The sequence below is a fragment of the Nilaparvata lugens genome, chromosome X (genome assembly GCF_014356525.2).
Source record: "Nilaparvata lugens isolate BPH chromosome X, ASM1435652v1, whole genome shotgun sequence".
Lineage (NCBI taxonomy): Eukaryota > Metazoa > Arthropoda > Insecta > Hemiptera > Delphacidae > Nilaparvata > Nilaparvata lugens.
Window position 1 is genome coordinate 83000528 of NC_052518.1, and position 22041 is coordinate 83022568.

At 33.6% G+C, this 22041-nt stretch overlaps 1 protein-coding gene across 2 annotated transcripts in view; it reads right to left on the bottom strand.

The window, feature by feature from the left end:
- Positions 1 to 20256, bottom strand: part of LOC111045810 (FYVE, RhoGEF and PH domain-containing protein 6) — a 47280-nt gene extending 27024 nt beyond the window's left edge. Inside the window, exons 1-5 of one of the 2 annotated variants that reach the window (XM_022331283.2) lie at positions 20044 to 20256; positions 15753 to 15849; positions 5997 to 6087; positions 3608 to 5456; positions 638 to 775 (exon numbers count right to left, since the gene is read on the bottom strand). In XM_022331283.2, the coding sequence (XP_022186975.2) occupies positions 638 to 775; positions 3608 to 5456; positions 5997 to 6087; positions 15753 to 15777 (2103 nt within the window). In that variant the 5' untranslated portion in view covers positions 15778 to 15849; positions 20044 to 20256. Of the gene's footprint in view, positions 1 to 637; positions 776 to 3607; positions 5457 to 5996; positions 6088 to 15282; positions 15305 to 15752; positions 15850 to 20043 lie in introns of those variants that run through there. The other variant, XM_022331285.2, reaches the window with a different exon arrangement.
- Positions 20257 to 22041: the final 1785 nt, after the last annotated feature.

A 22041-nucleotide genomic window follows, 5' to 3' on the forward strand; every position in this document is an offset into this window, starting at 1 on the left:
CTTACAGTATCAACGGTTTATAATTATGCTCCAGTGCATAGGTGAGTGCAGCAGGTGAGGCAGAATACCGGCAAAAGGAAGATTCCTTGTGCGCCAGTGTTTGTCGTAAAATCAGCTTAAACAGACTAAGATAACAACTTAAATTCAGCTTATGCAGTGTTCAACACAAAATTGATAATATCCTATAATATTGATTTTTATTGCAGTCATTGATTTAAATTTGAATGAAAGTACTTATTTAATCTTACTCACGGACTGGAGAGCGAGCTTACGAGTCACTCAAGTAAAAACACTTCTACTGTATGTATAATGAGGATAATGACAAGTTGGATTTCAAGTGATGAATAACATCGCAGTTCATAATAAATAGAGATTTACAACTTGAATAAGTAAAAAAATGGTATAGCCTATTGAATGAGAAAAAATAAGAAATAAGTATCAAATTGATGAAGTAAGGCTGCAGTTTCAATAATATTAGATTTCATTGTGTATTTAAAAAAACAGGCTCGATATTCAATTCAATACAAGAATGTTCTATGAAAAACAGTATACTAAGTGGAAGAACATAGGATAATGAATTTCGTGTTCATTTTTGAATCTATATTACCAAATAATATTTTAATAAATATAATATTACCAATATAAAGTGACGTAGTTGGTTTTCTTTTCTGCTTAACTTGCATAGTTCTCCTTCCTTGATGAACCTTCTAGACGGTTTGATAAGTTCATAATTTCCAAGTTGTTCCTGTATCTGAAGTAACTTTCCTAAATGCTCCTGTAAAAACAGATTATCAACTACACAATACATTCTATAGCAAATAATTTACTATAGAATACGGTACTGTAAACGTTATCACTGTTTTGAAACATTACTTGAAACAGTGTATGAATATTTTCCATACTAATGTTCTCTGTTTTATTCACATTTCAACTGATACGTATATCTAACTTTATGCCTCACACTAATGGGTAACATAAGCATAATAAAGACTAAAATGAGCAACATAAGCACGAAATAAATCAATTGAATCAACACAATGGATAAAAATACATAAAAATTCAAGATGTTTTGTTCCAAATAGAACTTTATGAAAATATTAAGTAAACATTTGATTGCACAAAAACTTTTCAAACGTGTATTCGAAATATGAGTCATGATTTAAAGTTTCCGCGAAACAAATTGGACAAACTTTTCGACGTTCTTTGATCTTATTAATCCAGCTGACGAACTCACAATTCAAGAGAAAGTTATGCAGTATAGATGAGTTTGAAGATATGACAGTTAGCTGTAGCTATAGTGAGGTCCACGTTATAATGGCAGTGGAGAAAGATGGAATAACAGGGTTGCCAATTATCTATATTTGACTCAATTTTGCTACAGACTGTACTAAAACACAGCCATCTTTATTGGATACCTGTAACTCAAATCTTCCAATCAAATTTGATCTAATATTAATTTAATTTTATTTGATAAAATAATCAATTTAATGTTAAATATATCATATTTATCAATAAAATATTTTCCCTTTACATAATTTGATTAAAAACTATCATAACTGAGATCAGATGTTTTATTCGCACACACCTGAAATCTTGGCGACTAATTTATAAAGCTGTGATTCACAACAATCTGAGCTTCAAATCAACTGAAATTGAGTTGATAGGTATTCTATTTCAATTTCTCTTAAAAATAATAACAAAATAGAAATCCTATTGATAATAAATTAGTTTCAATGGAAGTGATTCTGATAAAAACTTTCAATATTTATATACAGCGTTGGGCAAGGAGGTATGGATGATTTAAAATAACAGTTACATGCTCATTTTTAAACGAAATTCGAAATTTATTTTTTTAGTGTGTACCTTGGATGTTGCCATTAAAAAAACTAAAGAGGAAAAAATTAAAACATTGATTATGTACGAAAAATAACATCTGTTGAATGCTGTCCATTTTTGTCCATACACTCCTGTAGACGTTGTGAGAAGTTGTCCATACTCCTCCGAAGCATTGCACGTGGTACCACTTGAATTTATTGTGTTATTGTTTCACTCAGGGCTTCAAGAGTTCGTGGTTTGTTTATGTATGCACATGCTTTTAGGCAGCCCCATAATAGCTATTTATGTATTAAGAGCGTAATGCGCGACTTTATCGCTCGCGCAAAACAGTTATCACGCAACGCGAAGCGGAGTGTGATAATTTTGCAAGAGCGATAAAGAAGCATTACGCGCGAATTACATACAAAGTTTTTCTACAACTGCACAAACCTGTTAAATCACTTATATCTGGCGGAGTTAATAATAATTCGTCTACACTGATATCCATCATGGCTGTAGAATCGGTACAATTACCGACTTTTTAGGTTAAGATCTGACCGAGAGTGTTATGTCTTTTGGCGAGCTGCTGATCATCAGCTGATTAGCGAGCGTAAAGAAACCCTTCTGCGCATGCGCGAATGATTTGCGAGCGTAAAGAAAATCTACTGCGCATGCGCAGATGGTTAGCGAGCGAAAAAGTAGATTCTCCTCAGAAATAAGCTGTTTTACGAGTAGAATTGAGTATGTAAATTCTTTCTTTATGCGCAGTTGTAGAAAAAACTTATTATTGGCCCTTACTTTTTTTCGAGAGAAAGGTCGAACCGTCACTGTCAGTCCGGATCGTTACCTAACGATGCTGCGTGAATTTTTTCTGCCAAATTGAGAAGACGACGTATCAACGTCAATAGTGACTATTTTTTATAGGGCCACCTAAAAGCACGTGCATACATAAACAATCCACGAACCCTTGAAGCCCTGAGTGGAACAATAACACAATAAATTCGAGCGGTACCACGTGCAATGCTTCAGACGAGTATATACAACTTCTCACAACATCTGCAGGAGTGTATGGACAAAAATGGACAGCATTCAACAGATGTTATTTTCCGTACATAATCAATGTTTTAATTTTTCCTCTTTAGTTTTTATAATGGCAACATCCAAGGTACACACTAAAAAAATAATTTTCGAGTTTCGTTTAAAAATGAGTGTGTAACTGTTATTTTAAATCATCCATACCTCCCTGCCCAACCCTGTACTTTTATATTATTATTCCGGTAGGCTAACTGAAGCATGTTTGTGAGGATGGACGAAGTCTACGATGGTCGAAGTTATCAAATTTAAAAATGTCATTTCAGGTATAATTCGTGTTTCTCATACGCTAATATCTAAACATTATTTCATTCATACAAAAATACATTTTTAAATCAATTTTAAGACTTTTCTACTCAAGTAATTTGGTCGAATAAAGAATAAACATGACGACTGAAGATTGTTTGATTATATCCGTACAGTCGCTGTCAAAATTAAAAATAATATATTTGAGGCAAACTGACAACATTGCAAAGCTAACTAGCGCTATCTGCTTTGTCAAATGATAGAAAATGATAGCAACATATTGTCAATCAAATACTGTCATTCAAACGTGGACCTCACTATAATATATGCAAACATTTAAGACAGTAGGTAATGTGCAGAATGAATTTATGTATTAATTGCTAAGAAAATACCACACTATAAAATATAATACACGCTTATTTTAGCAAATTATTGTCGTAAAAACAATACTTACCATATTTTTAATACTTTTGTTGGCGTGGTTAGCGACATCAGACACAATTTGCAGGGCTCTTTGAGTGTCAACATAGTCTGGCGAAGATTCATCAAGATGAGACAGATAATCATCCAACAGCATCCGGTACTGAGGTATCCTCTGAACTGGCTTCAGCATGTAATGTTTCAGGGTAAGCTTCTTGCATCTATCCGATTGTTCAAAAGATTCAACCGCTTTCGCAAACCTTGGATATTTCTGGCAGCATTCATCCAAATAGTTACATTGTGCTTCAAAATTTTGTATGTACAACGAGCAAAGTTTTAAAAATGGTCCTTTTTTAACTAATATATCTGATATTTTTGGCAGAACGTCCCAGTTCAACATTCGACTTTCTAAATCTTGAAACAGATCTTCACTCAGTTCCAGAAGTTGGGGTAAAGAATGAAAAATTTTATTGAACTCTTCCTCAGGTATCACACAACATTTGAGATTTCTGTTAGATTGTTTAATAAAGTTTTTGAAGTCAGAGCACAATAGATTAAGAACGTCGATGAATACTTTTTCAGAAGTCATAAGTTCACGTGCAACAAAGAAATCCTTTCTACGTTTGCGTTCTGATACAGATTGCGTCTCTACACATTCATTTTGTTCACAGTTGAGCTGATTATTGCCTATTTCAAAGCTTTCCTCGGACATTGAGCTTCTATTGTTTTCAACATCGAGCATTTCACTCGTTAATAAACTCGAGCTATCAGCTGTAACTGAATTCGAATCTACAGTTACATTAACTTTATCAAAGTCTTTGGAAACAAGTTTTTCAGAAGGGTCCATTTTTTCATCAGATGGTTTTACACTTACTTCAATAACAGGGCAATCTGACTCATTATTGTTTATGGTAACGTCGTTTTCACTATCATCATAAAATGAGGAACTTGCTCGCTTGTCCTTATGTTTATTTCCTTTACCAAATGAGCCAAACCAAGACGTAAATTTTCTCCTCACGCCATCGTTACATACGAGTTCGCTGTCATTTTCACCCCAAGATCCCCTACTTTGATTGAAATCGCAACTGTCTCTTTTCTTGGATGTTTCTAGTCTTGAAAGAGATGAAGAGTGGACGATTTTTGAAGTCGATGACCTATCAATGGCAATGGAATTTTCGGAATGTGAGTCACTGAGTGAATCAATTTCTTCACCACTCTTTGGTTTTTGAGTTTTCTTTATGCAGCTGAAACTATGAAGAAACGATTGAATGGGAGGTTCACTTGGTGGTTGGCTATCTGCAATTGGCTCATCATTGACAGATGAAATAACGGTAAATGATCCACACGATGAATCAGAGAATTGGTTATCTCCATGCACATCAGTAGCACTTCTTTCAACAATATCACTTTTTGTCTCAACTAAATTTACATTCACATCTACCACAATATCTAAATTCTTAACAATATCTTCGCATTGAAAGTTGGATAGATTTGATCCATCAAGTTCATTATTATTTACAAAACTATGACTAGGTGTGGTTGAATTTTCACATTCACTGGGCAGTATTTCCTCACGATTATGGTCTGAATTTAAAACTACTTTAACGCGTTCACAATACGTCGATGAATCATCCACAGGAACGTCTGGGGAGATGGACTGATTATTTTTCGAACTGAACACCATATTATCATTCACACTACAAGAACTAATAGAACTACAAGAACTAATAGAATTGTCTACATTTTTACTAATTACAACTACATCCGAGCAAGTTGAATAGTTGCGGAGAGATGAATGAGAGGAACGAAATTGAGATGGTTTCTTCAGCATCTGAGGTTTTGGTAGGAGGGGCGGTTTTTCTCCCAGGTGGATCTGCATCCTTCTGAAATCAAAAAAGTGATCGATCCATTGGACAAATTCGCCGAAAACATACATTGTTTGAAGGTTTTCTCAATCTATTTAAAAAAATATTAATTTGAAAATAGATATTATAGATTTGTTTTTTTTTTAATTTACTACGCTGAAATAAAACAACCTGGTATAATAACATTAATGTTCTCGTCACTATATACATACTAATCTATGGCATCTGCTACTAGGTGATTAATTGATTTGATACACTCCTGAATTCTAAAACAAGACATAAAAATTGTCTGTATTTGTTTGACTGGTCAATACATAGTACAGTATAGTTTTGTTACCATTCTATCAAGATAATTATGTTAATCTGGCTGAATTAATAATTTCACATACGATTAAAGATTTATGGATTATGACATTCGACGCAACTTTAAAATATGTGAACATTTTAAATCACGGTATCAAACTGAAATAACTAATAGAAAGTATGCATTGAACAATAAGACATAATTTGAACTCAGCTCATTACATTTACTAGTAAAAATGATCATTTTAAACATACCCCGGTAGTGATTTGAGGCGTCTGGCATTGGGCCGCGAGACGTCTCCCTCAAGTAATGGTTTTGGAAGAAGCTTTGGTTTTCCAAGTTTAGCTGTGAAAAGATGAAAGCAATCATAAAAACAAACAAAACTGAATGAATACTATTCACAAATTAATTATTTACCATTAGTCAATTCAAGGGACTGATAATTATTTTTACATCACAGTGATGCATTTTTCCTATGAGGGAGTAAGAGTAATTCCATGATGATCACAATATTTTTTCCCTTCACCTACACCAATAAATTGGGAGGGTCTCAGTTTCTCTAGATTTCAGTTCATCTACCCTAAAACATTGTATGACATAACCTAAAAGGTTTTGTTTGATTCTGTTACAAAAATCATTCGAAATGTTTTGATAAGTTTAGATGATAAACACGAAGAACAAAAACGTTGACCAAACAGCTGTTTACAGATGAACTAAAATCTAGATGGAATGAATGTCACCTAATAACTTATACAATGATTAAAGATTTCTTATGATTTTTACCTTCTGCTCCATTAAGAGTACAGTGCTAAAACATCACCCATTTCCATAGTCCATGCAACAAAGCTTGGCTAACGTCTTCTAGTAGACGAATACACAAGTTTTTGTAAATCCCACGTCCTGACCAGGTCTTGCTATCTAGATGAGGTTACCTTAAGACCCTAAAGGGGCGTTTACATTGGTCAAGTTTATTTGACATCAAGTTGTGTATAAAATTAATGTATTTTGCAAACTTGAAGTCAAGTTCACAAGAACCGAGACTTGAATCCACTATACCAATTTTCTATACCAAATACCCTTTATTGACTTTTGGGTTCAACTTGAATCTTGAAGGTATAGCCCAACCTACAAATGGGAAAACGAGATAAAAACAGTTGTCAGTTAATGTGGAATGTATAAAAAACGGAATGAAAAAGTATGATGTCAACAGAAAACTATGCATGAAGAAGAAAACTTTGAGATTAATTAGATTTTCTACTTCATAATTATATACTTTTGAGGTTATGAAAACTGTTTCCATTCAACACAAACGTTAAAAAAAATATTTCGAGTAATCTTGACTAATGAAAACGTCCCTTAAGGATCTAAAAAGAATCTAAACTATCAAATTTTACTATTATAAGTGTAAGTAAACACTTACATAGTGAAACAGTGGGTAAATACTTTTATATTGTAACATCTACTCACATAATTATTTATCACTTTGAAAAGAAAAGTTTGATCTGTAAATTTTTTAATATTTATTTCATTTTTATACGATTTATATATTTATACGATTGGTATATTTAAATGTGAATATCTTTGAAACGGTTCAAGATATCGATTTGCGGTTTTCGCTATTCACTTTCTCTTGAAATTCTGTATTGAAATCATGTATCACATGATCCCCTTCCTATTAAAAAAATGGAGTTGGAATCAAAATGGCGGATCCGCAGTTCCAAGTTGGCGGATTAAAATTTTGAATCGAAAGAAAAGTAGTTTTTCAATCAGAATAGGATCCCCAATGAAACCTATTATCCAAATAATCCCTTGTAAACGAAATATTAAGCTGTTTCTATTATTTTCACCGACTCTGTATAAAACTAAAACAGTTCAGTTCTGCTCAGGCAGCCGATGAGAGCGGAGGTCTGTTTGCGATAAGATAGGCGCGCTGAAGCCGGCCGGCCAGTAAATTTCGTTTAACTTAAAAGTGATTCGAGTCGTGTTATAATGGAGTGTTATAAGTGCAAATTGAACATTAATAAGGAAAAGGACAGTGTCGTATGAACGGTTCGTCAATCTGCATTTCATTATACTTGAATCCGTCTTGGTACACGGAGCACAAAATGGAAGTGTGCAAAGTGTACAACAAACGCCTCATCTACCGACAAGTCAGAAGTTCAAGATACGAGTAACGCCACAATATTGAAGGCCATATACGATCTGCGAGCAGAGAATAATGAGAAGTGGAAGGAAAACAAAAACAGGTGGGATGAAAACAAGGCAGTAAAGTAAAGTGCAACAGTGCGAGTGCAAGAGTTGATGATCTCGAGATAAAGTTTGCTACAGTGAAAGATGAATCTGACAAGACTAAAATCGAAGTGAGAGATCTCCAACAACATACTCGAAAAAACAATATCATTTTAACTGGTGTACCCTTCACTAAGAATGAAAATATGTTGAATATTCTGCAGGCTGTAGCCCGTGCATTGCAACTGAACTTTTTCCATGCAGATATCTCAGCTGCCCATAGGTTGGGAAGTAGTAAAAATAGTCCTAGACCACCGTCTATCGTAGTTAACTTCACTTCTCGCTTTGTTAAGTCGTCGTGGTTGGAAGCTAGGAGGCAGAAAGGAAGTCTCACCGCTAATGAACTCGTAAATACGTTCCCTGATTCCGTAATCTACCTCAATGAACATTTAACACCTGAGACTAAAGCTATTTTCAATGCAGCCATGGCAATGAAAAAAGACGGGAAATTGTCATCAGTATGGACGTCTGATTGTAAAGTGATTGCGAGGATTTCGAAGGAGCAGCGACCGTTTCGAGTGCGCGACCTCGCACATGTGGAGCTGATAAGGCGCGAGGGCAAGCGGGCTGCGGTCGCCAACCCTCCAAACCCCATCCCACCACCGCCATCGTCCACCAGTCAGTCATGAAGTGTGCATGTGTCTCTGCCAGCCTATTATTAGTATGTGCCTCCAATATATATGTGAGTAAGAAATACTAAGTCATTTATTCTTGAAATAAAAACGAAGACCGTTCAAGTGATTTTAATTTCAAGACGACTTTATTATTATTATTATTTTTTAATTCATATCGTTCTGTAACCTACATGATCTACTGGTTAATGTGTTTACTGGTTTATATTTATGATTTTACTTTATTTCCTTTATGATTCATAGATATAAGCCTGGAAAAATCGTGAATGAGTACTAGTTAGGTACCTATAATTGCAAACTAAAGTAGGTCTATACTGTTCTGCTTATGCTGCAACACTCACTTATGGACAATATACGTCCACTATTAGTAGGGTAAAATTATACTTATCATTAACTGAAACTGAATAATATACTGTCATAAATAAATAAACTAATCATGTGAAGAATAATATATAAAATGTGAGGAATATTGAGTATGGGCTAAAATTAAATAGGAATATTATATTTAGAAAATATGAATACAACCGCAGTATATCTCATTATTTTTTCTTCTTCATATATAGAATAGTTTGGTAAATGATAATGGCATCTTCATTTCATTAATACAGGAAAATACAGTACCGTACTGACTTTATAACCAGTAGGCTATTTGAGTTCTTACTTGTAAGACAATGAATTATCGTAGAAAATGTTTTCAGTCACGATCTTATCTTGTTTTATCTTTGAAGGAATCATGATATTCGATTATTACTCTCACAGTTCCACTATTTTTCTTACTACCCACTTTACCGATAAAAATAGATCTCTCTATAAATATAGTTATAATAGAAACACATAGTCCCCATAGACCTGCCTACCCCAGGGCATAGACCTGCAATATTTTCTTGTACAATAATGTTTGTTACAGCCAGCTACTAGGAGGCACATAATCCCCCTATTTTTATCGCCAATAATATGAATCACTACAGCTAGTCGAAACTCACAAAACTGTTTGGACAAATTACTATGAACTTAAATGAATATATTATAATCATGAACAATATTGGAAATTGAATACAGTAGTTTCGAATTTTATTTAATAAACATTTGTCAACATTCTTTATCACATAGGTAACTTGTTCTCTCATTTTATTTCCTTAATTTTTAATCTCATATTATTATAATATTTATAATAATCTTATAGCCCACTCGATTCTGATAGCCTAAATAAATATGAATTATTTTAAAATAAATCACTGTTTAAAAAAATAAAGGTCTGAATTATAATTGATGAACAGTAATAGTTTAATGTTATAATAATTATAAATCAATGATATTAATGATGAGGTTGTGATATTGTCAATAATTGATGAAGATTAGTCATTAATCCACTTTTGATCACTATTGAGCGTCTGAGTTCTTGTTATTCTATACTTTTACATTATCTTTCACATTCATAAAATAAATTTTAATTTTTTCTTCACATAACTTCCATACACATTCTCATGTATTCTTTTATGTTTGTTTATCACTGGACTAAATTTTCAACTGCTACTTAAAACCATTATGAGTATTGAAAGCTTTTTGGTTGGCCGGTTTCGGCTAGATGCCTTGGTTTTTGGCGCTCACTACAATTATAAACAATAGATTTGATGATGAGGATGGCATGGGATTCTCGACTGTGGTTAACGAATGTGTGAGCCTCGATGATTTTACTGAATATTCCCAATTTATCAACTGTTCCGGTCTAGAAAGCCTGAAAATCTTACACTGTAATATAAGGAGCTATAAGAAAAATTTTGATGACTACTTAATTTATTTAGATTCTGTTTTTCCCAAATTGGATATAATAATTTTTTCAGAATGTTGGTTGCCCAAGTGTGACGGTGTTGTTGATCTTGCTGGTTTCAATTCTTTTAATACAAGCACCTATCGCAACCAGAACGATGGTGTATTGATTTATGTAAATGAGCGAATATCAGCGGTTGCAAGGGAGGTTACTCTTGGAGATGTTTATGGGTTAAGTCTTGATTCTAATTAATGCGGGGTAAATTATAACTTCCTGGGGTTGTATAGAACGTTCGATAGCAGTATTGATAATTTTATTACTGAACTGGATACATATTACAGAAATATTCCACGAAATAGAGGATGCATCTTGATAGGCGACATAAATATAGATTTACTCAAAAATGATGTTGTCACTGATCGATATCTTAACAGTTTGTCAGGAGCCGGTCTTGTCCAATGTATCGATAAGCCAACGAGAGTGTCAGGAACTGGTGGAGCATGTCTGGACCATGCGTTCCTGAGGCATTGTGATATGTCGGCTGTAAATTCAGCTGTTCTCCATACCAGTGTAACCGATCATTATAGTATCACCGTAACTATCACTTCCCCTATGCAGTCAAATATTCAGTCAGGACATGAAGCTAATACCACTAAAAATACCTACATTTCAAAATCTCTTCTCAGTAATAATTTAGCAAGTATCGACTGGCAACCCTTCTTTGCCTGTCAGGATACTAACACCTGCACTCAATTATTTTGTTCCAATATTAGAATATGTACAGAGAAGTCAAAAAAAATATTTAATTACCGGTATACATCCAAATCTAAAAAACTCAAGCCGTGGATCACGTCTGGTCTTGTTGCAGCTATTCGAACTAGGGATAATTTGAGCAAACTAATCAAAAGACAGCCTTTCAATGATGTTCTAAAAAATCAATACCGCTCTCACAGAAACCTAATGAGTAACCTATTAAAACAGACAAAAAGAGATTATTACCGATCACAATTTGATGCAAACTATGGCAATCCAAAACTTTTTTGGAATACCGTCAATGAGATAGCAGGCCGTACAAAGAATGAAGAACAGTTCCCCCTACAAAAATTTCTAAATACGAGTACACAGAACTTCTCCTTGAACTCCTATAAGGATGTATCCAATGAATTCAACAATTTCTTCTCTAGTGTAGGCAGGAGGTTGGCTAATACTATTGTTTCAGGTGATGAACCTTTAATAGATGACTATTTATACAGAAGTCATACTAACTTTGTTTTGAAGCCTGTCACAGAGCAAGTTATCTTGCGACACGTGTCCGGCTTAAGAGGAGGTTCTGCCCCTGGCTATGATAATTTCTCTGCATCCTGTCTTAAATATAACATTCATCTTTTATCAAAACCCCTTCTTCATCTCATTAATCTTAGTCTGTCATGTGGTGTATTCCCTGATCCTTTCAAATTAGCTAAAGTGATACCTCTAATATCCCTTTGAGTGTTTTCTCTAAAATATTAGAAAAAATTGTGAAAGAACAACTGATGAGCTATCTTCTAGCAAACAATATTCTTAGTAAATCTCAGTATGGGCTTAGGCAAGATAAATCAATAACTGATGCCCTATTTGATATCAATGTAGAGATTAACAATTCTATATCTTCTAGCCAAAAATCCATGATGATCTTCTTAGACTTGAAAAAAGCTTTTGATTCTATAGATAGGAGAAAGCTCTTAAAAAAGTTAGAATACATAGGCAGCATCCAAGGCACATCCTTGTCTTGGTTCAATAGTTTTCCTTCAAACAGGAGGCAATCTGTTTCCATAGCGGGTATAGTTGGTGATGAAGCTGACGTGGATTACGGGGTGATCCAGGGCAGTACTCTGGGTCCCCTGCTCTTCCTCGTCTACATTAACAATATTTCGAGACTTGCCCTGAATGGAAAGATTTTGCTATTTGCCGACGATACCCTGATTTTTCTGAGAGGTGATTCTTGGGAGGAAGTAAAAGATAAAGCAACACATGATCTTGCACAGGTGAAAAAGTGGCTTGACCAGAACACCCTTTCTCTAAATGTAACAAAAACAAAGTTTATGCCAATATCTCTGCGCCCCATTACTGACTACAACCTTGAAGACATCAAAATACATAACTGTGATGATCCGCAAAGCAATATATGTAACTGTGAGCGTATAGAAAGAGTACACTCATACAAATATCTAGGTATTGTTTTCGACAGTCGTATGAGATGGTCAGAAAACATCACCTACTTAAAATGCAGAATTCGTCGGCTAATTTATGCTTTTCGGATGTTGAGTGACATTCTCAATCCAAATGAGATTAAGATGGCCTATTATGCTTATATACAATCAATACTGGCTTTTGGCATCATTGCTTGGGGGGGAGCTTATAAAACGGTTCTCGAACCCGATGCTGTGGTACAGAGAGAAGTCATAAAGGTAGCCTTCAAGAAATCAAGATTTCATCCGTCAGATTTATTATTTAATGAAACAACTATTCTTACGGTAAGACAAATTTTGATAAAAGTTCTTCTTATTCACATGTACAAACATCAAAACTCAATCTTTTCAGTAGTCTCACACTCTTATAACACCCGTTACTCACAGAATACAACTGTCTCATCCACTTATTTGCACAGAACTTACTCAACTACCAACCCTTCATATATTTCACAAATTCTTTATAGGAACATTTCCAGTAGATTTGCCAACTTGAACTTATTTGAATCTTTGTCTATTGACACATTCAAAAAGAACACACACTGGTTATTATCAGTCCTCGGTCTGGATGAATCAGAGGAACTTATAAACTCATCCTACAGATAGTTTTTTTTTTCATAATCTTTTTATGAGTTTAGTGTCTTGCATCAGACTTAAGGTAAATTTTGCTCCTCATTCAATTCATAATTATTTATTAGAATTTCATTTAAGGTATCATTCCTATAATAGCTTTACAGTTTTTTTTTCTAATTGAAATCCAACATCGTCGGGGTTTGTGCTTTGTTTCTCATTTCGAGTTTTCCCTGTCCTCCTCTCAATATCTTAGGATACGTCAACATCCTTTTCCAATATAAATTAATGAATTTATATGTAATTTAATAATAAAATTTCATTCTCGTCAGGCTGACTGATGGGGGCTCATCCTTGCTCACAGACCTTAGGTCCATGCAGCGATTAATTCCTTTAAGTACGGCCTGTCAGCTTGCACTATTAGAAGAATAATAAACATTAATGGTAGAATAGAAAGTTTTTATGTTATTATGCTTTATGATTATTATGCTTTGTAAGTAACATTATTGTATTTTAAACATTTTTCTGATAGTGTGGGTGACAGAATTTATTTATATTTGTTGTATTGTTTTTTGGATGAGGAATAAAAGAATTTGAATTTGAATTTGAAATTTGAGTTTTAGTTATAGTTATTATTTAACACATGCACTATAAATATACAGATTGGGACAATTACTGTTCACTCAATATTCAAATGGATACCTGTTCCAAGAGAAATGAAAAACTCATACCATTCACAAAATAATTTCAACATAGGACGGGGTACGACTCAATATCATTGAAGATAGCAGAAGATTGTAGTTTTCAATTCATACGGAGTGTCCCTCAAAACGTTCACATTTGGTCTTAAAAAAATATGCAATTTAAAATCGAGTTATTTGTAACTGTAGAATTCAGTATACAGAGCACTAGATACACAAAAACACATTATTGATAAACTTGATATAAAATGCTTGCCTCTACATATATGTTTTCAAAGTTTTATACCTATTCTTTGTAATGTCTGGAAACAGTGATCAGGCACTTTTCAGGGAGAGAACAAATTATAAAACTAGGAGAGTCACTTCTGATCTGCTGAGGCTTCCCAGGTCATATACCACTTGTTTCCAGAAATCGTTTGTATTTCTAGGTCCGAAATTTTTCAATAATTTACCTTTTGAGGCAAAGAGAATTGATAATAGGAAAATGTTCAAATATTACATTCTTAAATGGCTTAGAAATATCTTGCCTGATTGTTTAGAACACATGTTTCTTATTCTTTCTTAGTTTTCGACATAATAATTATTATAGTTGTTGAAAATCATATCAAAAAGTAATTAAGCCCAAACTGGAAATGTATGTGAGGTGAGTGAATGTGTGAGTGTGTGTTTCCATTCTTTTCTTGCCCAAAAAAATTTTTTTTTCTTCTTTCTGATTTTATTCAATTATAGTATAAGCACTCCTGCTTGCACGCGTTAAGCATTATATGCTTACAGCAAGCTAGAAATATTCTGTTTCAAAAAAGATTTGTTTTTTTTTCATAATACATCATACACGTAGAAAGCCTTATTACATAAATTATATTTTATACAATTTCTTCAGTGCACTTTGTATTTTATTTCCATTTTTGATGTTTGATGTGTTTGAAATTTTGTATGTATTTGATTTTTGAATCAGAATAAAACAATTTGAATTTGAATTTTTGAAATGGATCTAAATGGGGAAGCATTCAGTTGGTGCCTTACTTACAGTATTTGAAATTTGCATCTGGCATTATGTGATTCACTTAGCGAATATTATATAAATTGAAAGGAAGGGTATTATAGCACCTGAATAAAAAATGGATTCTATTACTACGATTGGAACATACAGTAGTCTAACTTACCACAAGAATGGGGACTAAAAATTCAGAGAGAGAATTGCAATCTTCCACAAACTTCAATTCGTTAATGGAACGTTATTCGACTTTTGTTAATAGACATTTTGATATGAATAATTTACATTTTAAAAGCAGAATTATACTCTAGAATGTTCAAATAGCATGGCAAAAATGTTTAACTGGTTAATAACATACCTTAGTCATATTCCATGTAAAGCTTAGAACAAAGATTGTCTGTTATAATTTTAATTAAATTATAATAATTTATTATAATTCATAGAACTACTAACATGCTCCATCTATCAATTAAAACTTCAGATAACCACTATTCATTGAAGACTGAAGATTTAGATATCTCAAATCATTAAGAAGAATAGAGTGAGAGATAAATAAATATTAAGATATCGACTGAATCACTAGCACAGAAAAACTAGTTGAATAAAACATGGCATAATGGAAGTTATTTTAATTGAATACAGAATGAATGTTAGTTTAGGAGTTAATTTCGTCAATAGAGGAAAGTGTTTCAACGTGCTCGATAGCCATTTTAACGGTTAGTGAACAGTATAATGTAAAAGTATAAGAAAACAAATAGAAAAATAGAGGAACCATACAAAATATACATAGAGAGAGAGAGAGAGACCTTCTACTAAACCTACACATACCTGTGATGTCGGGGATGTTGTCCATTTCAATTTCAAATTAATACTGAAGGCCACTCGTTAAAATAAAACTGATAAAAATGTAGAAAAAACCATTTCACTGAAAAAAATAAAGGATAAATATTGAATAATTTCTCACAATACAAACTAATATTAAAATTATAGTACAGTCGTTTGGTGTTAGTAGGCCTATACACAATTTTGAGAGGATCTCTCAACTACACGACACAACTCATCTCAACACAACCCGGTCGTGTGTTCAAGGGAAGCATTTACTTGGTAAAATTCGTTGAATAATTAGCAATAGGCCTACTGTCATTTAATGTTGATTAGTGTATAAGCCAGTAAATATTGTAACATACATAAATAAAGAACTCTAATCTAATGTAATATAATCTATAGTGAGATTCACGTTTTAAAGTCAGTGGATTTCATAGGACGGCTTTGTTACAAGTTACAAACTCTTGACACCATACATGAGTCAACCAGGTTACTCGATATTATTATTACCAAGAAAAATGTAATATTCTGGTACTTTATTATTGCATACAAACAATTTGGCAACTGTGCGGAGTTAGAAAAGGATAAAATGTTTTGTCTGGTAATAGACAAGGATAGCAAACAAATGTTGATCAGATTCTGACTTTAAGGCTCTTGTCACATTCAGCCACCAATCTCGGCCAACAGTAGCCAACCATTGGCGGCCGAATGCAAAGCATGCTAGGACACCAGTGAGACACCAGGATTGTCTGGCAACCGATGTGAGACATCAGCCTGGTCGCCAAAATCTAGTTGCCGGCCACCAGAATCTGGTGACTCTAGTGTAATGAGCGCAATAAGAACCAATAGCTATTACAATCATAATGCTGAATATTATTGAACTAAAAAATATTAGGTTGGATCAAATAATTCCTATCTGAGTTATGAAGTGATTATAAAATTTCTGTTAAACCATAATTATTAGTTATTAAATAAACTTTTTTATACAAACATAAATTTGTCGAGTTTACATTAAGTTAATGGAGGTATTATTGAGATAATGTACTCTAGTCCATAATGCTTCCAAGGTTCAATGCAAGTAGACTACTATAAAAAAAAATATTATTATGGAAATCCAGAGCACCAGAAGCCAAAACCCGTAAATCCCTTTGTAGTATAGGTAATATTATTACCCCTTCACTAAACACGGCACTGTACAGAGAGAATTGATAGAGTGATATTATCAACTGGTATAAGAATCAACTGATTCACATAAAAAATAATATATTATACTTGAAACACAATAGAATATATCAAGTACCTTTATATTTTATAAAAAATCATATATTTTTATTGTTCTTGAAAGTGTACTTGATATTATATTCTAGTGTGCTTAATACTTTCAGCATCCCTAAAAATAAAAGTGAGTACATTAATCTTTGACCTTCCGTGTGGCATGTTGGCCTATATTAAAATTCACGACTAAACCAATAATTTTTTTATAATAATTATTGCAAATGGGATTTCACTATGTAAGTTGGAATAAAAAGTGATGCCAATTCAACTATGATATCAGGGACCTGTTCCACAAAGGTACAAGTAGGTTACAAGTCTTGTTGCCAACCATTACAAGCGTTTCACAAAAGCAGAATTGTAAACTTGTAGTTACAATGAATTTCTACAAGTTTACAAGTGATTTGATTGTTACGAACAAGTGTTTTTGTCTGTTTCACAAAGATTTTCATTGTAGCCAACAATTTTTGTCAAAATTACTTGTTCGTAGCTAAGAAATTTTTACCGCAGTGGAAAGCTATGTAAAAGTTTAACAAGTGATCATTAAAATGATTTTAAATATTAAAAATGTCCTATATTCCTCTATAATTCATTACTTTGGAAATATATGCATTGGGAAATTTAATAAATTTTCAAAATAGTCATTAATGTGTTACCTCATAGGTTATGTGTACTATAGTATAGAAACTTGATACTGTACTGTTTTTATGTTGACATTTTGTGGTCACCTGCCCATGTTCAGTGAATTACTTTGTATCCAGATTCGTGTAGAGTGTACATACACAGTATTATACTATACATTATATACTAGCTGGCCCGGCGAACTTCGTACCGCCAAATAGTTAGTGCACCCCATGACAAACATTAACTGGATGCACACCTGAGAAGGCGCGATGTGGCATTTTGCATCCAGGTGCTTCTTGCTTATTGGTTTGAATGGAAGCACTCACACACACTACGCCAATGGGCATTGAAACGTCTTGGGTGTTGTCCGGCAGGTTATCAGCTCTGATGACAATTTTGTGGTTATCAGATAGCATGCAGTCTTGTGCAGTATTGAATAATGCAATCTGTTATGTTGATGGAAAAATATTTGGAGTTATTCAACAATTGACCTTTTTACTGAAGTGCTTTGTGCACAACGCTGACTGACTTGTCTTTCTGGATCGCCCATAAAATAAATTTGCAAAAATTTTTAGTCACTATCTGTCATTGGCAATAGGGAATCAGTTCGGTGATAAATTTGTCCCAGAATTTTGAAAGTAGGCATAAATTTATCCTGAACAATTTTTGTTGCCCCAAATGATGTCATTTGAAAGCAATTGCTGTATTGTTGGATATTTTAAAAAAAGGTTTGGAGTCTGCTACATTTACGGAAACCAATGAATGAAGTGGTTCTGGTGACTATTGAAACAATTTGACTTGACCACTGGCGCAACACAATCCGGGTGCTTCATTTTTAAACCTTTATAATATGCCCCACAGTATTGACACACAATGTTCATTGTGCCAATAGCAACAATTGACAGTGAACTGTACTCGATTGCCGACTTATGAATGAATGCTGCTCGCTGGGAATTGAATGGTAGGCTATATCTCCTTGCTGCTGATTTTCCCGTGCATATTCTAAATCTACAGCATTTCGAGTTCTACGACCCAAGTTTGGACGTCGTTCGTACCGCGTCATTATTAAGAATTAAAATTTTGCAAATCATTAGAAGTAAAATTGAAAAAAGATCAATTAATAGAATTCTGAATAAGTAACTGAATATATGTGACTAATAACTAAAATATGTAATAACGTTAACCAAATAATTTACTAAAAATCAATTAATTCTAAACATCGAAGACAGCACAATTATTCGAAACAAAGCAATGTCTTTAACCTGAGGCCGCACTTCTGAGTGGTTACACACAGAACAGTCATTTTGTTTTTAGTCAGGGCGTTTAGAATAAAATACATGGGCGGTTATGGAGCAGCACACACACCTGTCTACTATCTACCGACGGCTATTGGACGTCGGTTGTAACGCAATGATTATAACAGCTGATTTTTATTTCTGTGTGTGGCCAGCTCACAAATCTTCTCCCATAAGGATTACATGTAAACTTTGAAGGACCGTAGGTAAGAGTCCTGAAGTCGGATTATAAATTTGATAAGGACATAAACCTGGTCCTGAACATAACGAACACAACTAAAAAGAAACCATCAAATTCGGTGCACTCATAAAATAGTTATTGAATGTCAAAAGTTGAGGCTCGATTTTTATTTATATAGATAGTACATATACTGTGTAGGTTTCAAATTCAGCAAAAAATGAAGACTGTACAAAAAAAACATTATACTGCTTTCAAATGACCTTCCCAGATAAATATTGTATATTTATTAAAAAGTACAAGTAACCTTTTTAAAGGATGAAAAAAGTAAATTATCATGAAAATAGGCTATGTTTACTATTGGAGCATTAAAATTGTAGACTTGTGAAATTGTTGATCGTTAATTTTTGTGAAACATGAGTTCTTGTCCGTAACCATGGTTGGTAACAATACTTGTATCTTCGTGAAATAGGCTTACACAGGATACTGTATATTACATTTTAGGTTAGATTATTACACATCAACAATAGCTAGTGGAAATGACTTGAGTCAAACGTTTCTCTACTTTCTGTGCCAATACCGGTATGCAAATATTGACGTTATAATTTGAATCCTGTCAGTACAAGACTATACAAAATCACATATAAAACCTGTTCACAGAAATGTATTATCCTATTACAACATTTCCACATAACGATGTCACACCAAGGCAATAGAAGAAACAAGCCGTTTCTCAAGACGTATTCAACGAAAAAGTTTGTTCTAAAATTCATATGACACAAGACAAACAAAAGGAAATTCTATTGGATGACAACAACAGTATTAGTCATGTCAAAACAACAATAATATTCCTGTCATTGAAGCCTAAAATGATACTCTCATGACATGATAACATTATTTCATTCTCATCGATATCGATACTTACATTTTTTGTGAGTTTACCAAAATGAAATCTCAATTGCCAACTTATTACAGAGAAAGACGAGTTTAACAGTACATAATGTTCAACACAGTTTAACACGAACAAAAATAATAAAAATGTCTAAATTCAACTCTGTCAACATACTTGAAATAATTCTTGTAACTTGTAACCTTTACGTCAGTGCGTGTGCGTCTGTGACATTCTGTCTTCTGTGTCTGGTTCTGGTTCCAGGTGTTACTTGATCAGCATATTAGATACCGTATTAAAACAGTCTATTACAAAAATTGAATTGATTACCGTACCAATGTAGAGATTAATTGAATCTGTTTATTCTATCATGCTAGAACTGAACGTTTTGAATAATAATGATAGTTTCTCTAAAAAATATGATCGTAGTTAAAGTAGCTGTACCGGGAGATTCAAACTCCAATAGCCAGTTGTTCACATGACAATCAAAATAATTTTACCCCAACCACTTATTCATTTAAGACTAATTCACGTAAATTTCTGTTAATCAACAGTGATGCAAAGTGAAAAGAAATAGATAACGTACTAAATTTTTTACCCCCTATACAAATGTGAACCGGTACAAATATATTTGAAACATTTACAAAAATTCTGATAATTTGAAGAAAATAAATTAAAGCTTGAGTACCAGGTTGGCAATTTATTTTCATGGAATGCCGTACTTCCTCTAGTATTTATTTCTTAAACAAACGAGATTCTTAACAAAGATCAATATTAGGTAACCTACGGGCAAGAATATTGTATAGACTAGGTATTGTATAGTATATAACTATTATAGTATAGTATGTACTATATAAGAATAGTGTATAGACTATAATTGTATAGTATATGACTATTATAGTAGAGTATAAGACTATTATATAGTATATAGAATATTGTATAGCTATATACTATCCTTGGCCTACGGGTGCTACGGGCACAGTATACACTATACATACAGTATGGAAACGCGGCTAGTACCGTGGCACAAAAATCCGCCATCTTGTTAGAAAGTTCCGCAATGCGGTAAATGCGGAATCCGCATTGTAATAAAATAGAGAAACAATAGCATAAGTAGATATCCCATGGTATAGGGCGTTTATGTCGCAACTTTTACTGTTATCTCAAGCCGATTACTGTCGATTTTTACTGTTTTGACCGGGTTAGAGTGTATGAACGGCACAGTATGAGATATTACAAGCGTCACACAGCTTCACGGGAAAGAACTACGTGAACTATCGGCTTGAGATAACAGTAAAAGTTGCGACATAAACGTCCTATACCATGGGATATCTACTTATGCTATTGTTTCTCTATGGTAATAGTATTGATGGGAGGTTCGGATCACTTAACTGATCCGGATCAATTGATCTCGTTCACTGCCGTGAGCCAATCTAAAGACCAGGATTGGAACTTTCTAACATGATGGCGCAGTCACGTGACGTGTCTATAGTGAGGTCCATGTTATAATGGCAGTGTGTGATTTACAATGGTGTTGCTATCCTTGTCCATCGTTCAACAAAGCATATTGCATTATCTCTTTCACGCATTTCGATGTTGCCACATCGTTTATCAACAATGTAGAAATTCAACTAATTGACATAATATTTTATTTCAATCATGAAAATTTATTATTATATCTTTAAAAAATATATTTTCTTAAAAAATAGAATATGATTAACTATTTTCAACAATAATGAACAGTTAAATTCATCAGATATACCAGTATCAGCTGTTTGGGTGGCAAGGCTGAGATCTGGCAACCCTTTTCTCCTATCTTCCTACACTGCCATTATAACATGGACCTCACTATAGTATTTGTGCCATGTAAAGACCATTGGTTGGATAGGCGTTTGATTGCTAGTTTCCATTCTGTATCTATTCACTCCTTCACGAACCGAAGGCGAATGAAAGAAGTTTCTCGAGTGCAGTAACACACTTTACTCACGAGTACACATTACATTTTTTTCCTACAGTTAGTTACCATTGAATGTG